Genomic DNA, 20,914 nt, shown 5'->3' on the forward strand with positions numbered 1-20,914 from the left:
CTAGCTGGTTACTAGCTGTGAACGTGCCCTAGATATACAGCCCTGGAAGCTAAAGAAAGAGCACACAGAGTATGGGAAATGACAGATAGGTTTTCTCCCAACTCCACCGCTACGGCACCTTCACCCCAGCCTGGATGTACCACGCTTAGAACAGAGCGAGTAGATCAGTTTTCATGACCATTCTCAAGTTGCCAACTGTGATCGTGTCTGATGGGATGTGGACCTCAGGAAAAATCAAAATGAGACCAATCCACTCATTTCATAGAGCACACTGAAAATGGAATTGCATAATACATTTTTCTTCTTGTGATGGTTGGGTGGTTGGTACTTGATAGATGGCTATTATTGCTGCCCATATTGCACAGGTCCACGCTGATGTTTTGCTTTTATCTGTGCAATGCATCCAATTTCCAAAGCAATGGGCCCAGAGGAAAATGCTTAGGTAGCTGGGTGGGTGACGGGAAAAATAGAGGGACAACTGTACCAGGGCCCCTGAGGTCAGTACCCACTCCCCAAAAAGGTCTAATGTCTATGTAAACAAAGTGAAATGGGAGACAGTTCATGAACACATCACGGCCCCAAATTTCTCTTGACGTGTCTGGTAACTACTAAAACAATTTGATATGTGAAAACTAAAAAGCGACCTTTTCAAAACGAAATATCCCAGCCACACAGTAACACGTAATCATTAAAAATCCTAAAATTATATAATAAGAGATGTGATCTGCCAGAAATTGCAGTGCTGGTGAGCACAATTACACATTCTGTACTTTGTCCCAAATCCCGCTGCTCTTTTACATGTGAGCAGTCCTATATGGCCCTTGCACAGCAATTTTAAAAAATGACAACATCAGGCTACGATATCAATCTTGTTGGCTTTATAAAATGTACTACATGTAAAGATTTTTTTTGGCAAGTCAAATCTATAAGTAAAATGTAGAAACAATCTTTAAAGAATCATCAGATATTTTTGATATGTACAAAGCATAATCAAATCAAGAACAAATGGAAAAAAAGACTACTTATCCATATCTAACGAGATGTATTCAGTGGTGATAGAACACGCATATGAATGTGCTTAGAACTCTCTGTACTCACCATTCCTGACTCTGGAATTAATAGAAGAGATATTGCAAGTTCCCTCAAGGAGATTTAAGTTCCTCCAAACATGGGAGCTCTCAGTAGCTGGCTAGCTCACAATGGCTATTTGAAACGGCGTCCTCCAGGGACAAGCTGTCTTTGACAGTCCAAAAAAGATATTAAAATCCTCCAAGGAAACAAAAAATAAAAATCAGAAATCATCTTCCTCCCCATGAGTACTCCAGCTCAGTAGGATGGCAAAGATGCAAATTAAAAGCAGGAAAAAGGAGTAAGTGGGGAAACACCCCTGAGTAGAGGCAGAAAAGTGCTATTCTTTCTATTGGCTCATTTCAAATTAGTAAGGCTATGTCTACACTAGCACTTTTGCCAGTATAACTTATGTCGCTCAGGGCTGGTCCACACTAGGGGGGGAAATCGATCTTAGATACGCAATTTCAGCTACGTGAATAACGTAGTTGAAGTCGAATATCTAAGATCGGATTACTCACCCGTCCACACCACGCGGGATCGATGTTCGCGGCTCTCCGTGTCGATTCCGGAACTCCGTTGGGGTTGATGGAGTTCCGGAATCGATATAAGCGCACTCGGGGATCGATATATCACGTCTAGATTAGACGCGATATATCGATTCCCCGAGCAATCGATTTTAACCCGCTGATACGGCGGGTAGTCTGGACATGGCCTCAGAAATGTGGACAACAAAACAGAACACCCCTCTGAGCAACGTTAAGTTACACTGATGGAAACGCCAGTGTGGACAGCTGTATGTTGGTGGGAGATGCTCTCCCGCCCACATAGCTACTGCCGCTCTTTGGAGGTGGTTTAATTATGCTGACAGGAGCTCTCACCCATTGGCATAGAGCGGCTACATGAGCGATTTTACAGTTGCATCGGTGACACTGTGAGCTTGCTAACGTAGACATGACCTAAGTTACATGCTGGCATTTGTCACTTCCGAGTTGCCCATTTGGTTCTGCCTGAAGTTTGTCCTGTCACAGTTTAATTTTTAAAATACATAAATTTATAAATAACTACAAGCAGGTAGGTCACTGTTCCCTCACAATAAATGATTTAAAACAATTAAAAGTAAAAAATCTTTGCTGGTATTTTTCACATTTTCCCCCTTGCTGTCCCTATCCCCTTATATTTTTTTTTCTTGTAAAGCCTTTAACAGTTTTATTCCTAAATTACATAGGTACAGGGTGGGATAGCCATCTGCATATTTTTCAAATTATTATTTTCTACGTTTTCCTTTTTTTCTTGAAGACTTTTTAGGGATTAGTTCTTCAAAGGCTGCCATTTCATCCTCTTCTTCATTTTCAAAGTCTTTGTCATCTGCAAAATCTATTTAAAAAAACAACAAATTGTTCAGAAGGGTATAAGATTGAAACTTTCTTTTCCTAAAGGCATGACCAAATACACACTATTTCCTATTCAGGCCCCAATTCAACAAGGCACTTAAGCACAAGGTGGTATGGACCCATGTGCTTAAGACCAACTGACTTCAAGAAGACTTAAGCATGTGCTAAAGTGTGTTGCTGAATAAGGATGAACTGGTGAACCAATGAATCAATCTTCTGTAATAATTTTTACAACCAAATAAATAAAATCAAGTTTAATGAAATACCACTATTAAAGCTAAACATGGGGGGAGAGGCAAAGTTTCTCTGAAAGCTTTCCTAGCAGCAATAGTTTCTTAGCAGGTTCCTCTTGCATATTTACATTTTATGATAGCAAAATTAACAAAAAGGCATCTTAACCTAAGTGTTAAAATAATTACCTTTCTCGAGTAGACTCATTAGCTTCAACCAATGAACATGTCACTTTTTTTGTATGAACATTAGTCTTTGTTGCTTTGATATACCTCTTGCTAGGGCCGGTGCAAGGAAGTTTCGCACCCTAGGTGAAACTTCCACCTTGCACCCCCACCCCCGCTAACCCGGCCCCCTACAGCAGCTAACCGAGCCCCCTACCCGGGAAGCCCGCCACCCCCTCGCAGTCTGGGGAGCCCACCCCTGCAGCTAACCTCACCTGGGGAGACTCCCACCCCCCCATCTCCTCGCGGCAGCAAACCCCACCTGGGGGGATACACCCCCACCACACCTCGGCTCCGCCTCCTCTGCTGAGCACGCTGGTGTCGTTCTAATTCTCCTCCCCTCCCAGGCTTGCAGCACTGATTGGAGGAGACTTAGAGCAGGGGCTGTGTTCTCAGTGGAGGAGGCAGAGTGGCGGTGATCTGGGGCGAGGAGTGGTTCCCCTGTGTGCCCCCGCCCCCGTTACTGCAGGCAGCCTTCCCCGTGCCCCCTGCCCCAGCTCACCTCCACTCCTCCTCACCTGAGCGGGCTTTTAGGCACCCCAACCACTAAGCGCCCTAGGCAGCTGCCTAGTTTGCCTAAATGGTTGCACCAGCCTTGCCTCTTGCACTGAATACTTAATTTTATTCATGATCATGACTTCTTTTTAATAAAGTATTTTTCCTCTATTAAGTTTTGACGTGAACAGAAGAGCATGTCTTAATGGCTAATCTGTGTGTCAAAGTACTTATTTCTCCCTTGGATTCCTCCTGCTAATGGTGGACAGACACTCAGGATCTGATTCTGCTACCACTGGAGTCAGTAAGCAGTTCCCCCATTGACTTCAAAAGAGAACAGGAATAAAGCTTTAATGCTGTTTGTAGAACGAAGAGCTCACTCATACTATATTTTAATGATCTCTTTCTTTGTATTGTCAGAGGATATGTAAAACCACAGCTTTAGATTAGAAAAACATGACATTCTCTCCTTTCTCAACATACAGTAATTATTATTGCCCTAATCCAACTCTTAGGTACACGCTTAATTTTAAGCACCAGAATACTCCCAATGAAGTTAGTAGAACTACTCCCATGCTTAACGTTAAGTTTATGCTTAAGTGTTGTGATGGATTAAGGTACATATGCAAATCACTATGTCCTATAGAAATAATATTTTAAATGTAGGGATCTTTTTGTTTCCCTTTGACTTCTCTTTCTTCTGTCCTGTACCCAGATGAAAAGAGAACATGTAAGAACAATCACTCCTATTAGAAACCACTGACCTAAGAATTTAGGATTATTCAGACACCAGTCCAAAAACATACTAATGCTATACAGTTCTGAGAAACAAATTCCCTGTTGTTTGGTGAAGAAGGTTCCATTTCCCTTCCCTTTTAATAGTTATTTGTACTATTCTCAACAGCGCACCTGACCCACCGCTACCTGCCTACACAGCCTAGTCGGTCCACTTTGGCTATGCAATAATGGTAGAGGCCTTGATAAAACCTAGAAGGCAAGTATCTCCAAATTAAAATATAACCACATAATTTCTGTGGATATGGAGACTTGCATAATTTGATGACGTACCTTCCTCCTTTACCATATGTGACTCGGCGTTCTTCAGCCACTTACGAGCCTCACCAAGATAAGTAGATAAACTGCTAACAGGCTTGGCCATTATTTCTTCAGCTGAAATAGATAAATTGTTAAACATACTAAGATCGTGCTTATTATCTGAGGGCTGGATAGTGACTTAGAGACATAGCCCACACTCTAGGAAAGGTATTACAGGGCCATGCTGCACTGAAAACTCTAGGAAAGATTTTGTCTGAATTAACAAGAATTTTTCCTGGGGGCTTCCAGAAGTACATGCTTTAGGGGAGAGATACCACCATGGAATAGGATAGAGCATGCACTCCTCTCCGCATCAATCAACTCTGCCAGACAGAGGGGGAGGGTCACAGCCACACTCTCAGCCTGTCCCTTTTAGAAAGGCCATGCACAGCCTGAACTTCCCATCAACATTATGGCTAGCTCTGTGCAGGGCGCAAACTAGAAGATTTCCTTGAATTCTCTCCTCAATCCCCTTAAACTCTAGAGGTTCATGCACAATACACTGCAAATGTATTGTTGCATTTGTTTAATGAACTGTAATATTACAGATTTAACAAAAACACTTTCAAAGAAAAAAAAAACACAACAAAACTTCAGAAGCAAAATATAAAAACTTGTATGTAAAGTTTCCTCCAGGATGGAAAAACAAAGATAACAGGTACTGAGATCTTGCAGCTAAATCTACCGTTAACGAATTAGGTATGTGAATAATTAGAATTACAATAATAATCAGAATTTGTATTGAACAGAAGTACACTAGTTGGCAGATGACTTCTTAGACAAATAACTGACAATAGGTTTGCTACAGTTCCCAAAGAAACAGCTGTGTTGACCTCAGTGGAGCTATGCTGACTTACGCTAGCTCATGATGTGGCCTACTGCTTAATTATGTTAAAACAGAAGTCAAAACATGTCAGGGTCTGTTAACTAACCAAGATTTCTGTACTTGAAATAAAGGACTTCCAAATTAAAATGAAATCTTCAGCTTTTCCGCAGTTCTCTATGATGCTTTCCTGCAGGGGAAAAATGCTTTGACATCTGTCAGCCAAAATCTGCAGCAGTGAGAGATGTTTGTATTTCCAGTGCACACAGCAACACATCTCTCTGCTACTGCAAAGACTGTGTATATTAATTTTATTTTATATTTATTTTAATATCTAGTAAGTGTAAAAAAAACCTTAAACCGTGCAATTTGAACATGGTTTGTTCTAGATAAAAATCTGCAACTTTCACCAATATAAGGTCACAGAAGGGCAAGTCCACAGCATGTGTAATAAACGGACTTTATGCACTTTACATCTTTGTCTGTATATAGAAATTTTGCAAATAGTGTAACATTCCCATGAGAGGAGTAACATAAGACTTATGTAACACACTGGTGAACACAGGCTTATGAATGACAGTCTTGCAAAATTTTATTCATCACAAGAAGTAGGGTTTTTTTGGATGGGTGAATGAAATATTGTTAGTTTTGTCTTTATAAGTCACCTTAGACAAGTGGATGTTATGCCACAGTTGATGAACTGTCATTACACTTTTGAAGGCTGGTCTAGAGTTAATGGCAGCATTTTGGTTTAAGGTGCTAGTTTTTTTCTAGGAACAGTTGTTCCATCCTATTCTGTTTCTAGATCATCCACCCACTCATTAATTTAATTTTTCCTTGCCAGAGACAGTGCAAATCAAATATATGGTAAACAAATATGAAATAATATTTGTATCAACATATTTATTTCCTAAGATATAAAATTTAATGCAACTCCTGTTCAGTCACTGTTGGCATTGCTTTTTTGCCTTGTCCACACTGAGGATCTTTAGTAATGCTCCCACCATTGGTCTAGCATCAGTGTAGCTAGCATTGTGTAGCTAGCACAGTGCTAGCAGTGTTGTGGGTACAAGTGTAGATTAACTGCAGGTGTTCTCACTCACTGCACAGTCTAATCTTGACTCTACTCTAACACCAGTGCTTCCATCTTGCTAGTACTAGTGGAGCTGCCATACCAAGAACTGAAGAATTCCTAAAACTTCTTAGCGTAGACATAATCTTAGAGTGTTTCTAGAAGTACACTTCAGTCAGGTTAGAAACTGCCACAGAAGCATGACAGCAGCACCGAATCATGTATCTAAAATATTAAAAAAAAAGACTTTAACAAAGAGCTGAACTTGAGACCCTATTAGAAATACTCATTCTATCTGCTGATTGTATTATTTAAATATTCTTCTGTGTGTTCATTAAATATAAAATGTATATAAATAATATATGACTGTCAGTAGCATCCTTAATTTTAACTCGTTTCATTTGGCAAAAACTGAGAGGCAGTGTAGATCTTTCTTTATAAGCAGACTTTAACAATATGGGCCTGATTCTCCATTCACTTGCACTAGGATAAAACAGGCGTACTTCCACTGAAAATCAGAATAAGTAAAAGGAGAAATCAGGCCTATATTACCGCTGCACAAAAATATTTATAGATACTCCCATACTTATCTCATATCATTGAGAAACATTTTCCTCAGTGATACGTCACAATATTCAAGTGTCGGAGGAACCTAAAATACAAGGCCATACAAGCTATAAGCAATGATGAGATGGCAACACAACAAAAAAGTCTTACCATCAGCCCAAGCCTTTCTCTTATAGACGTCCTCTACTATATCAGAAATCTTCTTAATGTTCTCTTGAATTTTTTTTTGCACCACATTGGAATGTTCTTTAAATATCAAGTGACTTGTGAGCCAGGTATTTTGTTCAATTGTGTCCACTACTTCTAAACCTTCACGTAATTTTGGATCCACATTTCTTTTGAAAAATTCAAAATAATTCTGGTAGGTAGTGTATTTATTTCTATGCTCATCCAGGTATATGTGCTTCACATAAGTCTCACTTGCCACAACAGTTTCACTCCTTTTCATGCTCTCCTTTTCTCCTTGATCAGTCTCTCTTGGTGTCACAGCTTCAGAAGTTTCTCTCTCAAAGTCTTCTGTCTGGTTAAAGTAGCTTTCAGGACCCTGAATAAATTTGACTCCACAGAGGTCACATTGTGTTCGGTCAGTATCTGCTTTTTTAAAGATCCCTGATACAAATTCTTTCATTTCCATCCCACTGGGATCTGCTTTTGAACATGAGTGCCTCTTCCATTTTATGCAATAATAGGCTAAAAGAAACAAACGCCACAATTTCCGCTTAGCATGAGCTTTCTGCTGTTGTTTCTGCTGCTTTATGGATGCTATGGCTGTTAGGGGATCCTCTCTCTCTTCCACATACAGATCCCTTTCGAGTTCTATTTCTGGTTCCTCAAAATATTCCAAAGGATCCAAATATGACTCAAATCTGTCTAGGTTTACTTGCTCATAAAAGATGCCCCGTATACTTGCTCCTTTGGCATACACAGTGTCCCACTTCCAGTGGCAGTCAGCTAAGTACTCCTCATCTCGTTCAATCAGCAGCTCCTGCAGGCCTTCCGCTATTGTCCTCACATTTACAGCATCATTCACTCGTTCCACAATTTTGACCAATCTTTCAGGCACTCTGGATGGATAATCTTTTTTCATATTCATCAACTTTGCCTTGATTTCAGGAAAGTGTTCATGTAAAAGGGATTTACATCTAGGACTAAGCACTTGATTGGCATTCACTAACATCACTAAGCATAGCACCATTGTACGCTCTGCTTCCCCTGACGTAATGCAATCGGTGTCCCCGAAAGCATCAAGAAGAACATTGAAATTACTGTTTTTAGCGCCGCACAAAACTTTTGCAACATAAAGGAGATGAAATTTGAACTCCTTCAGAGCCTCATTTGTGTCCTTTGGTTTGTACTCCTGTATAATGGAAAAGATGTCTCTAATCTCTTTCTTCTGGTCTTTTTTTCTGAACAAAAACTCCCAGTAATGAAAGAGAGCGATGTAACTTTTAGGAAGACACAGAGTAATGTTCTTGCAGAGGCGCATCAGGACAGCACAACAGAGAATATACTGGAATTCCAGCAACATCACTGTATTTCCTATGCTAGGAATCAGAGGTTCAATGCATTTCTTCACCAAGACATTCATAAAACGGAAAAACATCCACTTACAGTCTTCTGGGTTTCTGTAAACATAGAGCTGCTCTAGAGAATTTTCAAGAAGTCGAATGAAACACAAGTGTGTGTTTTCTGCATTTCCAGAATATTTATCAGGTGTCAACATGCCATATCTGCCATCTACCCCTTTGGGTCTTCCTCCTCTGCCTCTATCCTCCTCTTCATATTTTTTAGCCTCTAATAACTTCAGTTCTTTGTTATAATCATCTTCCTCCTTAACAAGGAGTTTCTCAAATTCTTCAGGATAACTGGAAGACAAGATGAAAACTTGCATTGCCCTGAGCCACAAGTCAGTTGATTCTCTTCTGTTTATGGCATTTTCACTTTTAAACTGAAATATGATGTACTCGTTCAGCACCATCCTACAGGGTTTAGAAAACTGATTGAGTCCCAAGATATCTTTGCATGCCTTTGGGTTTTCAGACACCACTCTCAGATGAAAATGTTTAGGGAAAACAAAATCTAATAGAGATTTGCATAATGCATACTTATCCGCAGTCAAAATTTCATCAATTTCATTAAATTCATGCAACAGCTCTTTTGGGAATATTCTCTTGGCTCGTAACAACAGTCCATTTATTGCTGCCAGATGTATTTTACACTGAAGTATAGATTTTGCCTCATGGCGCAACAAAGGTCTATGGAAATCTTTACAGGTTTTATCCTCACACTTCAAGCCAGCAATGAACTTCATGCAAATATCAGGATAACTCTGCTCAAGTATACTGCATGTAATTGAACACAGCCTGCCTAAAAAGTGCTTATTCAGTGCAGACTTTACCTCTTCCATGCCTACAAAGAAGGGATCTTTAGCTTTCTTCTCTTTCAGACTAGGATTATCGGGCAAGAATTGAAGAATATGTCCAGCTTCATTTTGAGACACCTGGCAAACATTGCCATCTATTGGCAAAATCCCAAAATAATCAAAACATGACCTGATCATTTCTTTCTCAGCATTGGTGGTTGCTTTTTGGAGAGCTCTGACCAGATTTAGAAGGGCCTCTAAACCACAAGGTGCCAGAATAAAGATGTCCGGGCTTTTTGGTTCGCAGTGGCTTGATTCAAAGAGCGCTTCCACCACACCAGCACAATGATTCAAAGGCAAGAATTTGTAGAAGGCCTCTTTGAGTTTTCTAAAATCTTTCTTTAGAACTCCCTGCAGAAAAGTTGCCTCAGCGATGCTGGATTTTTGATTTGTTTGCTTACAAAGCTCTAAGGCTTCTTCCAGGATGGTGTGTCTGTTTTCCAATTCTGAACAGCCAGTTACGCTAAAACGGATCGCAGCAAGCAGACATGATGCTCGAAATTCCTTTCTGGTAGTGAGCTTGGCTGCTTCCAACACAAACCCATGCTGTTTCATCAGCATAGCAGCCTCTTCCTCTCGACCCTCCCTCTTCAACAGGTCTGCTGCTTGGGCCAAGCATTTGCGTGATTTCAAGAATACAAGCTGGTCCTCAGTGTCAAGTCTGGACAGGACTGCCATCATTTCCTTGGTTTTGTTTTCACGCAAGTATTTTGCAGCTGCTTCCAAACAAAACTGGTTAACAGAGTATGAGAGTTTGGAAACTGGTTGTCTTTTCATTCTTAGTATCTCTTCATATCTGGAATAAAGATACATCAATGTCACATTATTACCATATATGAATAAAACAGACACAATCTAGCATTTTTTAAAAAGACCACACAATCTCCAGCAAGGTAATAACTCTGTGCTAGTCAGGTCTTCTCCCAACGCACTTCAAATGTTGTGCATAATGATGAGAGGTCTCAGAGACGTGAAAAATTATCCCAGTACTTTAAAAGATCTACAAATCATTCCATTACAATTTAAAGCTGCCTGAATTAAAACCAGTAAAATTTCAATCAGGAATCAGATTAGAAGCCCAGAACATCGGTGGGTCTTGCTACAAACTGCTTTAAAATGATGATGAAAGTGAGATTAAAGTCATTAAAAACACAGCGGTATGAATTCCTGTTAAAATACCTGATACTTATGAATCTGCTACATGAACGGTCAGAATTTTGAGACTAAGACCCTCACATTATCAAATATCATTCTTCAGGGTCAAACTTGGTAAATCCAAACAAAAGCTTATATCAATCACTGATCACTTTATGATTAACAGAATACATGTGAACCATAGTACTGTATATAATATAAATCTTTCTCCCATTTGTTGCTTCTGAGTGGCAGATCAAGATACCTTTTTCAACATTAGTTCTGACATTCAGCTAATGGTTAATTACTGTTATATGATGTCAATAAATTAGTAAACTTGTTTCATAGCCAAACTTCAACCTTGCAATAGCCACCTCACCCACTCACTGAGGGCAAAGTAATGTTTTTTGACAGGTGAGTAAGTCATCATTAGCTTTTCATTATCATTTTTTTCATGGTAACAGTGAAGGAGTAGATTTTGTGCCTGGGATAGTAAATTTGCATAAATGATTTTGCAAGGTTGATTTAAAATAACACATTAGATGTTAAAAATAATTTTAAGACTTCCAATTTTGAATCAAACTATTTCTATACATTTGGTAAATGCTATTCTTTAAAAAAAAACCCAAAAAACTTCCCAAGTACAGTAGTAATAAGTGTTATTGTCCAAATTACTACATTATATACCATAAGATTTCATGCTATGTCATACAGAATATGAACATTAATTATGCTGTTTGAGGAACATACATACTTTACGGTGAAGTTTTAAATTGTTGAATTAAAACTGTGGAAGCTCCTTCACTGGAGGACTTCAAAAGGAGGCTGGATAACAATCTATTTTGGATGATTTAGACACAATAAATTCTGCATCTTGGGAGGGGGCTAAACTAGATGGCCCTTAAGGTCCCTTCTAACCCTATGGTTCTAGGTGGGGCAGGCAGCACTGCGTATTATTAAGGTCCATCACTAGCACTTTTTAGATGGGATGTTTCTCAAAGATATGCTCTAACTATTTTGGAGGAGTTCCATGGCCTGTGTTATACAGGAGATCAGACGAAGTAATCTCAATAGTACTTTCTGGCCTTGCTATCTATATATCCATGAAGGTTGCCCAATACTTCCCATCGTAAGACCCTGTTTTCAGTTGCTCATAATTCTGCCAAACTTTAATCATTTGGGCCGAAACTTTTAACGCTGGGTATCTGATTCAGGTTGAATTTTATTTGAAAATTTCAGCCAAAAAGGTTCAGTCATTTCCAAGAGCAAAGCTAGGGAAAAATAATATGTTTTGTCTATGTTAAAACATCCCGGAAAACATTTTTTTTTTTTTAAAAAAAGGTCTAGTGTCCCCACCATCAGTGTTCCCTCTAATTTTTTATATACATGTGCAGAATGAATTTTGTTGTGTGTACCAATATGGAGGTGATGTGTGGCAGAGGTGGGTCGAGGGGTTCGGAGTGTGGGAGGAGGCTCAGGGCTGGGGCAGAGGGTTAGGGTGCGGGGGCTCCAGCTGGGGTTGAAGGCTCTGGGGTGGGGCTGGGGATGGGTGCGGGTGGGGGTGAGGGCTCTGGGGTGCAGGCTGCCGCAGGGCTGCAGCAGGGAGAGAGGACTCCCTCCAGTCCTCTTTCACCGCAGCACCTAGAGGCCAGGACAGAGGCATCTCTCCCAGGCCACAGCAGCTCTGGCAGGGTCTGGGCTGGTGCCTCTCCCTGGCTGCAGCAGCTCTGGCTCGGCCGGGGGGAAGGGCCCCTCTCCCTGGCTGCAGCAGGTCTGGCCTGGGCCGGGTTGGGGGAGGGGTGCCTCTCCCCAGGCATGGCAGCTCCAGCTGAGCGGGGCGCCTCTCCCCACCTGCGTGGCCCTTGATAGCCCACTGTGCAGCCTTGCAGCTTAGAGGGAACTTAGCCCACCATACTTTTGAGCAGTGACTTAAAATTTGGCAGAGATGAGAATTTTGCTGTCCCTGTGAAAATCCATTAAATTTGGCCAAGATATGAACCTGTTGTGAAAAGTTATAAACCAAGTTATGAAAAATTGCAGTTCACACATGCATAGACGATTTCTTCAAGTTTAGCTGCTAAATTCCTCAAAGATTCTGTCCAGGTTGGGCATGCTCCTGCCCAGGGATGAGCAGGACTTTCCCTATGATTGCAGCCCTTGGCTGTGTCAGCCTGGGACAGGGCACCTGAACTGACAACAGATAACCTGTCTTCCCTGAGCTCTCAATAACTCCTCCTGCTGGGCTCAGGCAACACAGAAGAGAAAACTGCCTTATCCAGATGCACAAGGAATAAGAGCAGGACCTGCTGAGGAGAGGGTGGTAGGGACAAGGACCCAGGTAAAGGGGAGAGACTGGTCTAGAGGTTGGGAGATGAGGGGAGAAGAATCATAGAAGATTAGGGTTGGAAGGGACCTCAGAAGGTCATCTAGTCCAACCCCTTGCTCAAATCAGGACCAATCCCCAGACAGATTTTTACTCCAGTTCCCTAAATGCCTCCCTCAAGGATTGAACTCACAACCCTGGGTTTAGCAGGTCAATGCTCAAATCACTGAGCTATCCCTCCCCCCTAGGAGTCATGATGTATGAGGTGGGGGGAGGGGCCGTGACAGGTTGGGCAAAGAGACTGGGACTGGGAAGAGAAATGGTAAAAAGGACTGGGAGCCAGCAAGTGTGTGTGTGTGTGGGGAGAGAGACTGAAATCAAATAAGGAGCCCAGGGGGAAGTGAGGGAGAACACTGGGACTGGCTGAGGAAAGAGACTGGAATTGAGAACCAGTGGGGTGAGGAGAGATGAAGGAGAGTCAGATCTGTTAAGGAGATGGGGAAAGAGGTGGGATCCTGAGACAAAAACAAGGAGATCACAGAGTTTGGGAGTGGGAGCCAGTGGGAATAAGTAACTAGAGGCCAAGGTGGTGGAGAGAGACAGACTGGATGAGAAGGGAGAACTGGGACTGGATGGGCAAGGAGACTGGGCATTGAGGGGAGGCTGGGACTGGTATTTTGAAGGGGTGAGACCAAAAAACTTGCTCAGCAAGGAGACAGGGACTGGGATGAGAAGCCTGAGTGGCGGCAACTGGGCATGGCTAAATGAGAAGAATGGGACTGGGATGACAGGCAGGGGTGGGGAAAAGAAAAGACTGTGACAAGGACAGGTTAGAGGGATGGGACGGAAAGGTCTGTGCCAAGTAGAGCACACTCCCCTCCAGAGCCTTCATGCATCTCACCATTCCTCTGCTATCCGCAAAGTGCTCCATTTCTCTCGTCCTTATAGAGGACGACGACAATCTCCTGTTGCTATCAGTTACTCCATTAGTTCAACTGACAGAAGTCTGTGTGGTGGCTCTAAAGCTCCTAGGTGGTATCAATATGATGCCACATGATGGAATTTGTTTTTTCGGTTTGCTTTAAAAAAAAAAGCCTAGAAAACTGCACACAAAAACCTATGTTAAAATAATGTCATCAATGTTGCAAAGTCAAGCACTAAAAGTTAGGAAAAGCAAGAATTAAGGTTGCCTGTGCAAGCTTAATTTCGTGCGCCCTTATGCATATGCAGTCTTTAATAACATGTCTGTACATTATATTTTCCACAAGACCCCTATGTAATTTGGTGCACAGTCCTGCTCTGGGAATTAATCAGGGTAGTATAGAAGGAGGCTGCTGTCTTCAGGACGCCTGATTCAGATCTTGTAAAGCTGGAATGTGTGTAGTGAATGACGCAAGAGACTGCAGGAAGAGAAAGGATGATCTCACAGTTGAATGCTACCCTGGAGAATCGGATTTTTTCCCTGCCTCAGCTAAACTGTTTCTACATGATGCTAGCAAATCACTTAAACCAAACTTCAGAGGTGGTAGCTAGTTGTGCGCTCCTCATTTTCTGGATGCCTGACTTGTGACCCTGGGGTCTGACTTGTAGAAGTGCTGAAGAGAACTCACAGCTGCAACTGAAGTCTTTGGGAGTTGAGCTTTGAACATATGAAGTGCTATAAAATGATAAATACTCTGAAAAATAAAGGTTCCAATCATCTCAGATTTGGAACTCAATATGAATGGATGCTTTTGACCTTAAGCTCTGTGCCTCAGTTTCCCATGTGTAAAATGGGAAAAATACCACTTCCTGATCTCAGAGGAATGTTGTGAAGCTAAATCCCATAATATTTCTGAAGCATTTAGACACTTAAAGAGATGAGCGGCATAAAAAAAATCCCATGAAGAAATTAATAATTCTGTCTTCAGAGCAGAGTTTGAATTGTATGCAGTAAAAAAGGCCTGAACATTGAGGAGAAAACAAAAATACTGGATTTTCTCATTAAGACTACATCTACACAGGGATAAAAAACCTGCAGCTGGCCTGATCAGATGACTTGGGCTCACAGGGCTCGCTCTCACCGGGGCTGAAAATTTGCTGTATAGACATTCAGGCTCAGGCTGCAGCCGAAATTCTGGGACCCTGCGAGGGTGGAGGTCTTTTATCCCTGTGTAAACATACCCTTTGTGAGCAATCATAAACACATATCCATAAGGAGACCAAATTAAGGGTAATGAATCTGTTATTATCTTGAATCTTTCTGTGATATCTACCTTAAGGATCTAGTTGAGGAGACCAGCCCAGACAGAGAACTGAAGATTTGACATGGCTGACATGAAATAAATCCTGGGAAAAAAATCAAGTTCACTATCACAGTTCAAGCTTGCAGGAGTCTCATAAACCAAATGAATTTGATCTTGGTGCAAAAGTAATGTCACCAACTAAAACCCTTGTCAAAATCAGTGGAGAACCTACTTTAATATGCTCAAGCAGCACAAGGAAGAAAAGAGATTTTTTTGAACATACCTTTCCACTAAAATAGCTGCTTCCTCATACAGTTCCTCATGGCAACACATCTTAAGCGCAAGATCAAACTCCTGGATTTGTTCATAACATCTGGATGCATCTCGGTAGCACTGGCTTCTTTTATAGAAATACGCAGCATCTTTTATCTGCACCATAATAACTCTTATTAATATTGCAGTCTTCTAAATACTTGAACAATACCAACAGAAAAACTATATTTTTATCCATACAATCGAGACAGAAATGGATGTAGCAGTTCCTATGGCCTTCTATTGATAACCATTCCCATCCAAATAATATTGTTAAAATAGATTTATGTCTGTAAAGATAAATGTATTAATTAAAAATATCATTAGAATGATGAATTGTTTTAAAAACTGAAACATTTTAAAGTCAAGAAATTGGAAAGTAAGGTAAAAAATATATGCCAGGATTGGATTTTCAAAAGTGCTCTGCATTGGCCGAGCTCTGTGGTGGGCAACCTGCGGCCCATCAGGGTAATCTGATTACAGGCTGCGAGACATTTTGCTGATGTTGACCATCTGCAGGCACAGTCCCCCGCAGCTCCCAGTGGCTGCAGTTTGCTGTTCCCAGCCAATGGGAGCTGCGGGTGGCTGTGCCTGCAGACGGTCAACGTCAGCAAAACATTTCACAGCCCGCAATCAGATTACCCTGATGGGCTGCAGGTTGCCCACAACTGGCCTAACTGCTCCTACACAAGTCAACAGGAATTTTAACATTGACTGCAATGGGAGCAAAGTTAGGCTAATGCTGAAAACTCTTATTTTGAATTACAATGTTATTTTATTTTATTTTTTTAAATTACTGAGATATCAGAGACGCAATCTGGTTTTTTTTGAGGGTGCATTATTCCAATCACACAATTTCAGTGGTTTCTGCACTTTTTCAGCAAATGGATGATGATAGAGTTCACAGGCAATGGTTTAAACTGTAACATTATAGTAAATTGTATAACTCTACATTATTAATAGACTGTTATTCATGTTAGACCAGTTCAGGCACAAATTGTCTACTTGGCACATAAATTGCTGAAGCCAGCAACACCTGAATGGTTATATCAAGTAATAATTTCAGTCTTAGTCAACTATCAAACAAAAATAAATTTTTCTCCTTCCCCTGCCCACTTGACTGTATGGAGACAAAGGTTTCCAAGTTAGAAACATCAGCATCGCCAAAGCAAGAATGACAACTCTTTGACGTTGTGGGGAATGGTAAAGAAACCTCATCTATTAATGCAAAGTCCCTGCTATTGCCTCTTCCCTCCTCTTATTTCTGTTCTGTGATGTATGTTGCTCTTGAACATATGATCCACCTGAAAAAACACTGTATTTTACTTATGACTCTACCAGTATGCCATGGAAGAACATTTATCTAATCTCACCAATACTAATATGAGATAATGAATACAAATTTTAAAGCATTCTGTCTAGGACCATGATGTTTAAAATCCCTAAACAGATCAAAAATCTGATAAGACAGACTCCATTAAACACTAGGTGGGGGAAGGGGAAGAGGATTTTAGTACCTTGCCTAATTTTTCACATAGTGCTGCACAAAGCTGAAATTCTTTTGCGTAAATCAGACATTTCAGGGATAGTTTTGGCTCTCCACATTCCAAATAGGTCTTAGCCAGGTACATATAGTCCATCTGTTTTTCCCTATTTAAAACAAAACACAAAAAAGATCACATATGCACAACCAATCCAATTTAACATTATTTTTTACAAGTCTGGTATACCAGCAGTTCCATCAACAAGAACATGTTGTTCCCTATATTTTCCAAGAAACACTACTAACAAAATGAGCTCAAACTAGCTATGGGAATAAAGGGAAACAAGACGACTTTTTATCAATACATTAGAAGCAAGAGGAAGACCAAGGACAGGGTAGGCCCACTGCTCAGTGAGGAGGGAGAAACAGTAACAGGAAACTTGGAAATGGCAGAGAAGCTTAATGACTTCTTTGTTTCAGTCTTCACTGAGAAGTCTGAAGGAATGTCTAACAAAGTGAACGCTTACGGGAAGGGGGTAGGTTTAGAAGATAAAATAAAAAAAGAGCAAGTTAAAAATCACTTAGAAAAGTTAGATGCCTGCAAGTCACCAGGGCCCGATGAAATGTATCCTAGAATACTCAAGGAGTTGATAGAGGAGGTATCTGAGCCTCTAGCTATTATCTTTGGAAAGTCATGGGAGACGGGAGAGATTCCAGAAGACTGGAAAAGGGCAAATATAGTGCCCATCGATAAAAAGGGAAATAAAAACAACCCAGGAAACTACAGACCAGTTAGTTTAACTTCTGTGCAAGGGAAGATAATGGAGCAGATAATTAAAGAAATCATCTGCAAACACTTGGAAGGTGGTAGGGTGATAGGGAATAGCCAGCATGGATTTGTAAAGAACAAATCGTGTCAAACCACTCTGAAAGCTCTCTGACAGGATAATGGGTCTTGTGGATAAGGGAGAAGCGGTGGATGTGGTATACCTAAACTTTAGTAAGGCATTTGATACGGTCTCGCATGATATCCTTATCAATAAACTAGGCAAATACAATTTAGATGGGGCTACTATAAGGTAGGTGCATAACTGGCTGGATAACCGTACTCAAAGAGTAGTTATTAATGGCTCCCAATCCTGCTGGAAAGGTATAACAAGTGGGGTTCCGCAGGGGTCTGTTTTGGGACTGGCTCTGTCCAATATCTTCATCAATGACTTAGATGTTGGCATAGAAAGTACGCTTATTAAGTGTGCAGACGATACCAAACTGGGAGGGATTGCAACTGCTTTGGAGGACAGGGTCAAAATTCAAAATGATCTGGACAAATTGGAGAAATGGTCTGAGGTAAACAGGATGAAGTTCAATAAAGATAAATGCAAAGTGCTCCACTTAGGAAGGAACAATCAGTTTCACACGTACAGAATGGGAAAAGACTGTCTAGGAAGGAGTATGGCAGAAAGATCTAGGGGTCATAGTGGACCACAAGCTAAATATGAGTCAACAGTGTGATACTGTTGCAAAAAAAGCAAATGTGATTCTGGGATGCATTAACAGGTGTGTTGTAAACAAGACACGAGAAGTCATTCTTCCGCTCTACTCTGAGCTGGTTAGGCCTCAACTGGAGTAGTGTGTCCAGTTCTAGGCACTGCATTTCAAGAAAGATGTGGAGAAATTGGAGAGGGTCCAGAGAAGAGCAACAAGAATGATTAAAGGTCTTGAGAACATGAACTATGAAGGAAGGCTGAAAGAATTGGGTTTATTTAGTTTGGAAAAGAGAAGACTCAGAGGGGACATGATAGCAGTTTTCAGGTATCTAAAAGGGTGTCATCAAGAAGAGGGAGAAAACTTGTTCACCTTTGCCTCTAATGATAGAACAAGAAGCAACGGGCTTTAGCTGCAGCAAGGGAGATTTAGGTTGGACATTAGGAAAAAGTTCCTGACTGTCAGGGTAGTTAAACACTGGAATAAATTGCCTAGGGAGGTTGTGGAATCTCCATCTCTGGAGATATTTAAGAGTAGGTTAGATAAATGTCTATCAGGGATGGTCTAGACAGTATTTGGTGACCTCTCGAGGTCCCTTCCAGTCCTAGAGTCTATGAATCTATGAATCTATAATAAATTCAGTTATATTTCAGCACTTACTTGGGGCTGCTTTTCTTTGATTGCACATTAAGTACAGCATCATGTGCTAAGGCCAGTTTTTCCTTCTCAATTGCTCCTCCTTTTTGGTAACATTTGGCTGCCACCTGAAATTAGATAAATGATATGCACATATATGCATGTATGCATTCCTTCATGTGTCCCTTAAAGCTTATCACACTTTCATACAATTTTCTTGGTGAACCAACCTGTTTGCCTAAAAAAGTGTTACACTTAGTTTTACGGTGACATCAAGGGAAACATTAACATCAGCAAAACACCTGGAGGAAGGGGAAGGACAGCGGTTGGGTACATTTTTAATATGAAGACAAGCTTCAAAATAAGTTCACATACAATTTTAACTAAGAATGTTTTTACAGTTAACCCGAAAGCAGGGAAAGCTGCATTCCGGGTGGACTGGCAACACAAACAACACATTCCTACTATATCAGACTCTAAAGGGTTAATTGATATGTCAGAGGGAACTAGCCCCATTAGCGGAAGTCAGTAAACCCTTCCTTGCATATGTCCCTGCATCATCATGGGCCCTGGGCTAAAGTCAGATGTTCAGTATTCACAACCATATACTTAAATATTCAACACATGCAGTAATGGATTTTTCAAAACATACATGGGCAATATGCATTACCTGATATTAGAAGCTGGTTCTCCAACATTTAAATTATGCACAAAGCAATTCACAGAAATTTAGGGAGGTGTTGCCTAAAAAGCATTTATTCAGTTAGATCACTATAGGATGAAAAAAGATCTGTTCAACATAGAGCAAAATCACAAAACATGGACTATTTGTTTACAAACAAGGTTAATATATCAGTACTGTCCTATGACAACAGGGGAGTTTGAGAGGGAGATCCCCTGCTGAAGAAGGAGTGAGCACTAATTCTTGGCATGAGTGGGCAAACTTGTCTATCTGGTTTTTCTTTCAGTTTGCTTAAAATTTACAGTGCTGGTCTGTCGGTAACTATGTGAGAGTGTGGGCCAGAGGCCTGCTAGCTGAGTGGCCACTAGCAAGGCTCTAGCCCTCTGTCCTTTGAGCCGTGATCATCCTTGTGATCACCATTCTCATTTGTTAATGAGGGGAAAAGGCTGACTTAGGAGAGAAGGGCTTAAAAGCCAGATGCTAAGTGATCACGGGAAGCTAGCCAACAGAGGGCAGCAAACAGAAGAGTCTGAGAGGGAGCTTTTAGGGAGGAAGAAAGAATCAAAATCAGCATGGCTCCGAAAGGCTGCATCGCCAATGTTTCTGGCTCCTCCACCTGCACCTGTGTCCAGACAGAGAACCCAATCACGTATCTCTACCCAGGTCTTGGTATGGATTTGCAGAGACCTTGACCTGCATTTCCCCTCACAGAAAGCCAGGCTGGGAAGACCATTCAGTGCGAAAGGTGTCTACTAGTAGAATATCCCAGGAAGCATATTGGAGAGCTACAGGAGGAGGTGACTAGGCTGAGGAGCATGTGTGCACAGGAGAAAGACTTCCAAGGTGAAGGAAGCAACTGGCTGGAGAGGACTGCAGTACTATCAGTAAAGGAGGAACCTGACTGCTGGTTACTTCTGGCAGCAGCAGTGCTCAAACCCTGCTCCCTCCCAACCTACTGTCCATAGAGATTTTAAAAAATGGTATACTGCCCTGGCAACAAGGGATCCAGAATTTCCCCCAGGCCACTGGGGGAGGAGGAGAAGCCATGTATTTCCAAGGCTGAGAGCATCATGACCACCACTCCCAAAAGGAAACAGAGGGTGGTTGTGGCTGGTGATTCCCTTCTAAGGAGGACGGAGGCATCAGACTACCTGTACCTGTCAATAATAGGGGGACAGAGTGAGGGCAGTGGTTTCAGCAGATGTTACTGAGCATGCTTAGTCCATGTGAGCATGTTCACTAC

The 20,914-nt window shown here is 41.3% G+C and overlaps 1 protein-coding gene across 1 annotated transcript in view; it reads right to left on the minus strand.

Annotated features, from left to right (window-relative positions):
• Positions 1–2,216: 2,216 nt before the first annotated feature.
• Positions 2,217–20,914, minus strand: part of TRANK1 (tetratricopeptide repeat and ankyrin repeat containing 1) — an 82,704-nt gene continuing 64,006 nt past the window's right edge. The window contains 6 exon segments of the mRNA XM_050937858.1: positions 2,217–2,445; positions 4,481–4,582; positions 7,120–10,187; positions 15,357–15,502; positions 16,903–17,035; positions 19,014–19,117. Coding sequence (XP_050793815.1) covers positions 2,336–2,445; positions 4,481–4,582; positions 7,120–10,187; positions 15,357–15,502; positions 16,903–17,035; positions 19,014–19,117 — 3,663 coding nt within the window. The 3' untranslated portion in view covers positions 2,217–2,335.

Source organism: Gopherus flavomarginatus, chromosome 2, assembly GCF_025201925.1.
Source record: "Gopherus flavomarginatus isolate rGopFla2 chromosome 2, rGopFla2.mat.asm, whole genome shotgun sequence".
NCBI classification, from domain to species: Eukaryota; Metazoa; Chordata; order Testudines; family Testudinidae; genus Gopherus; species Gopherus flavomarginatus.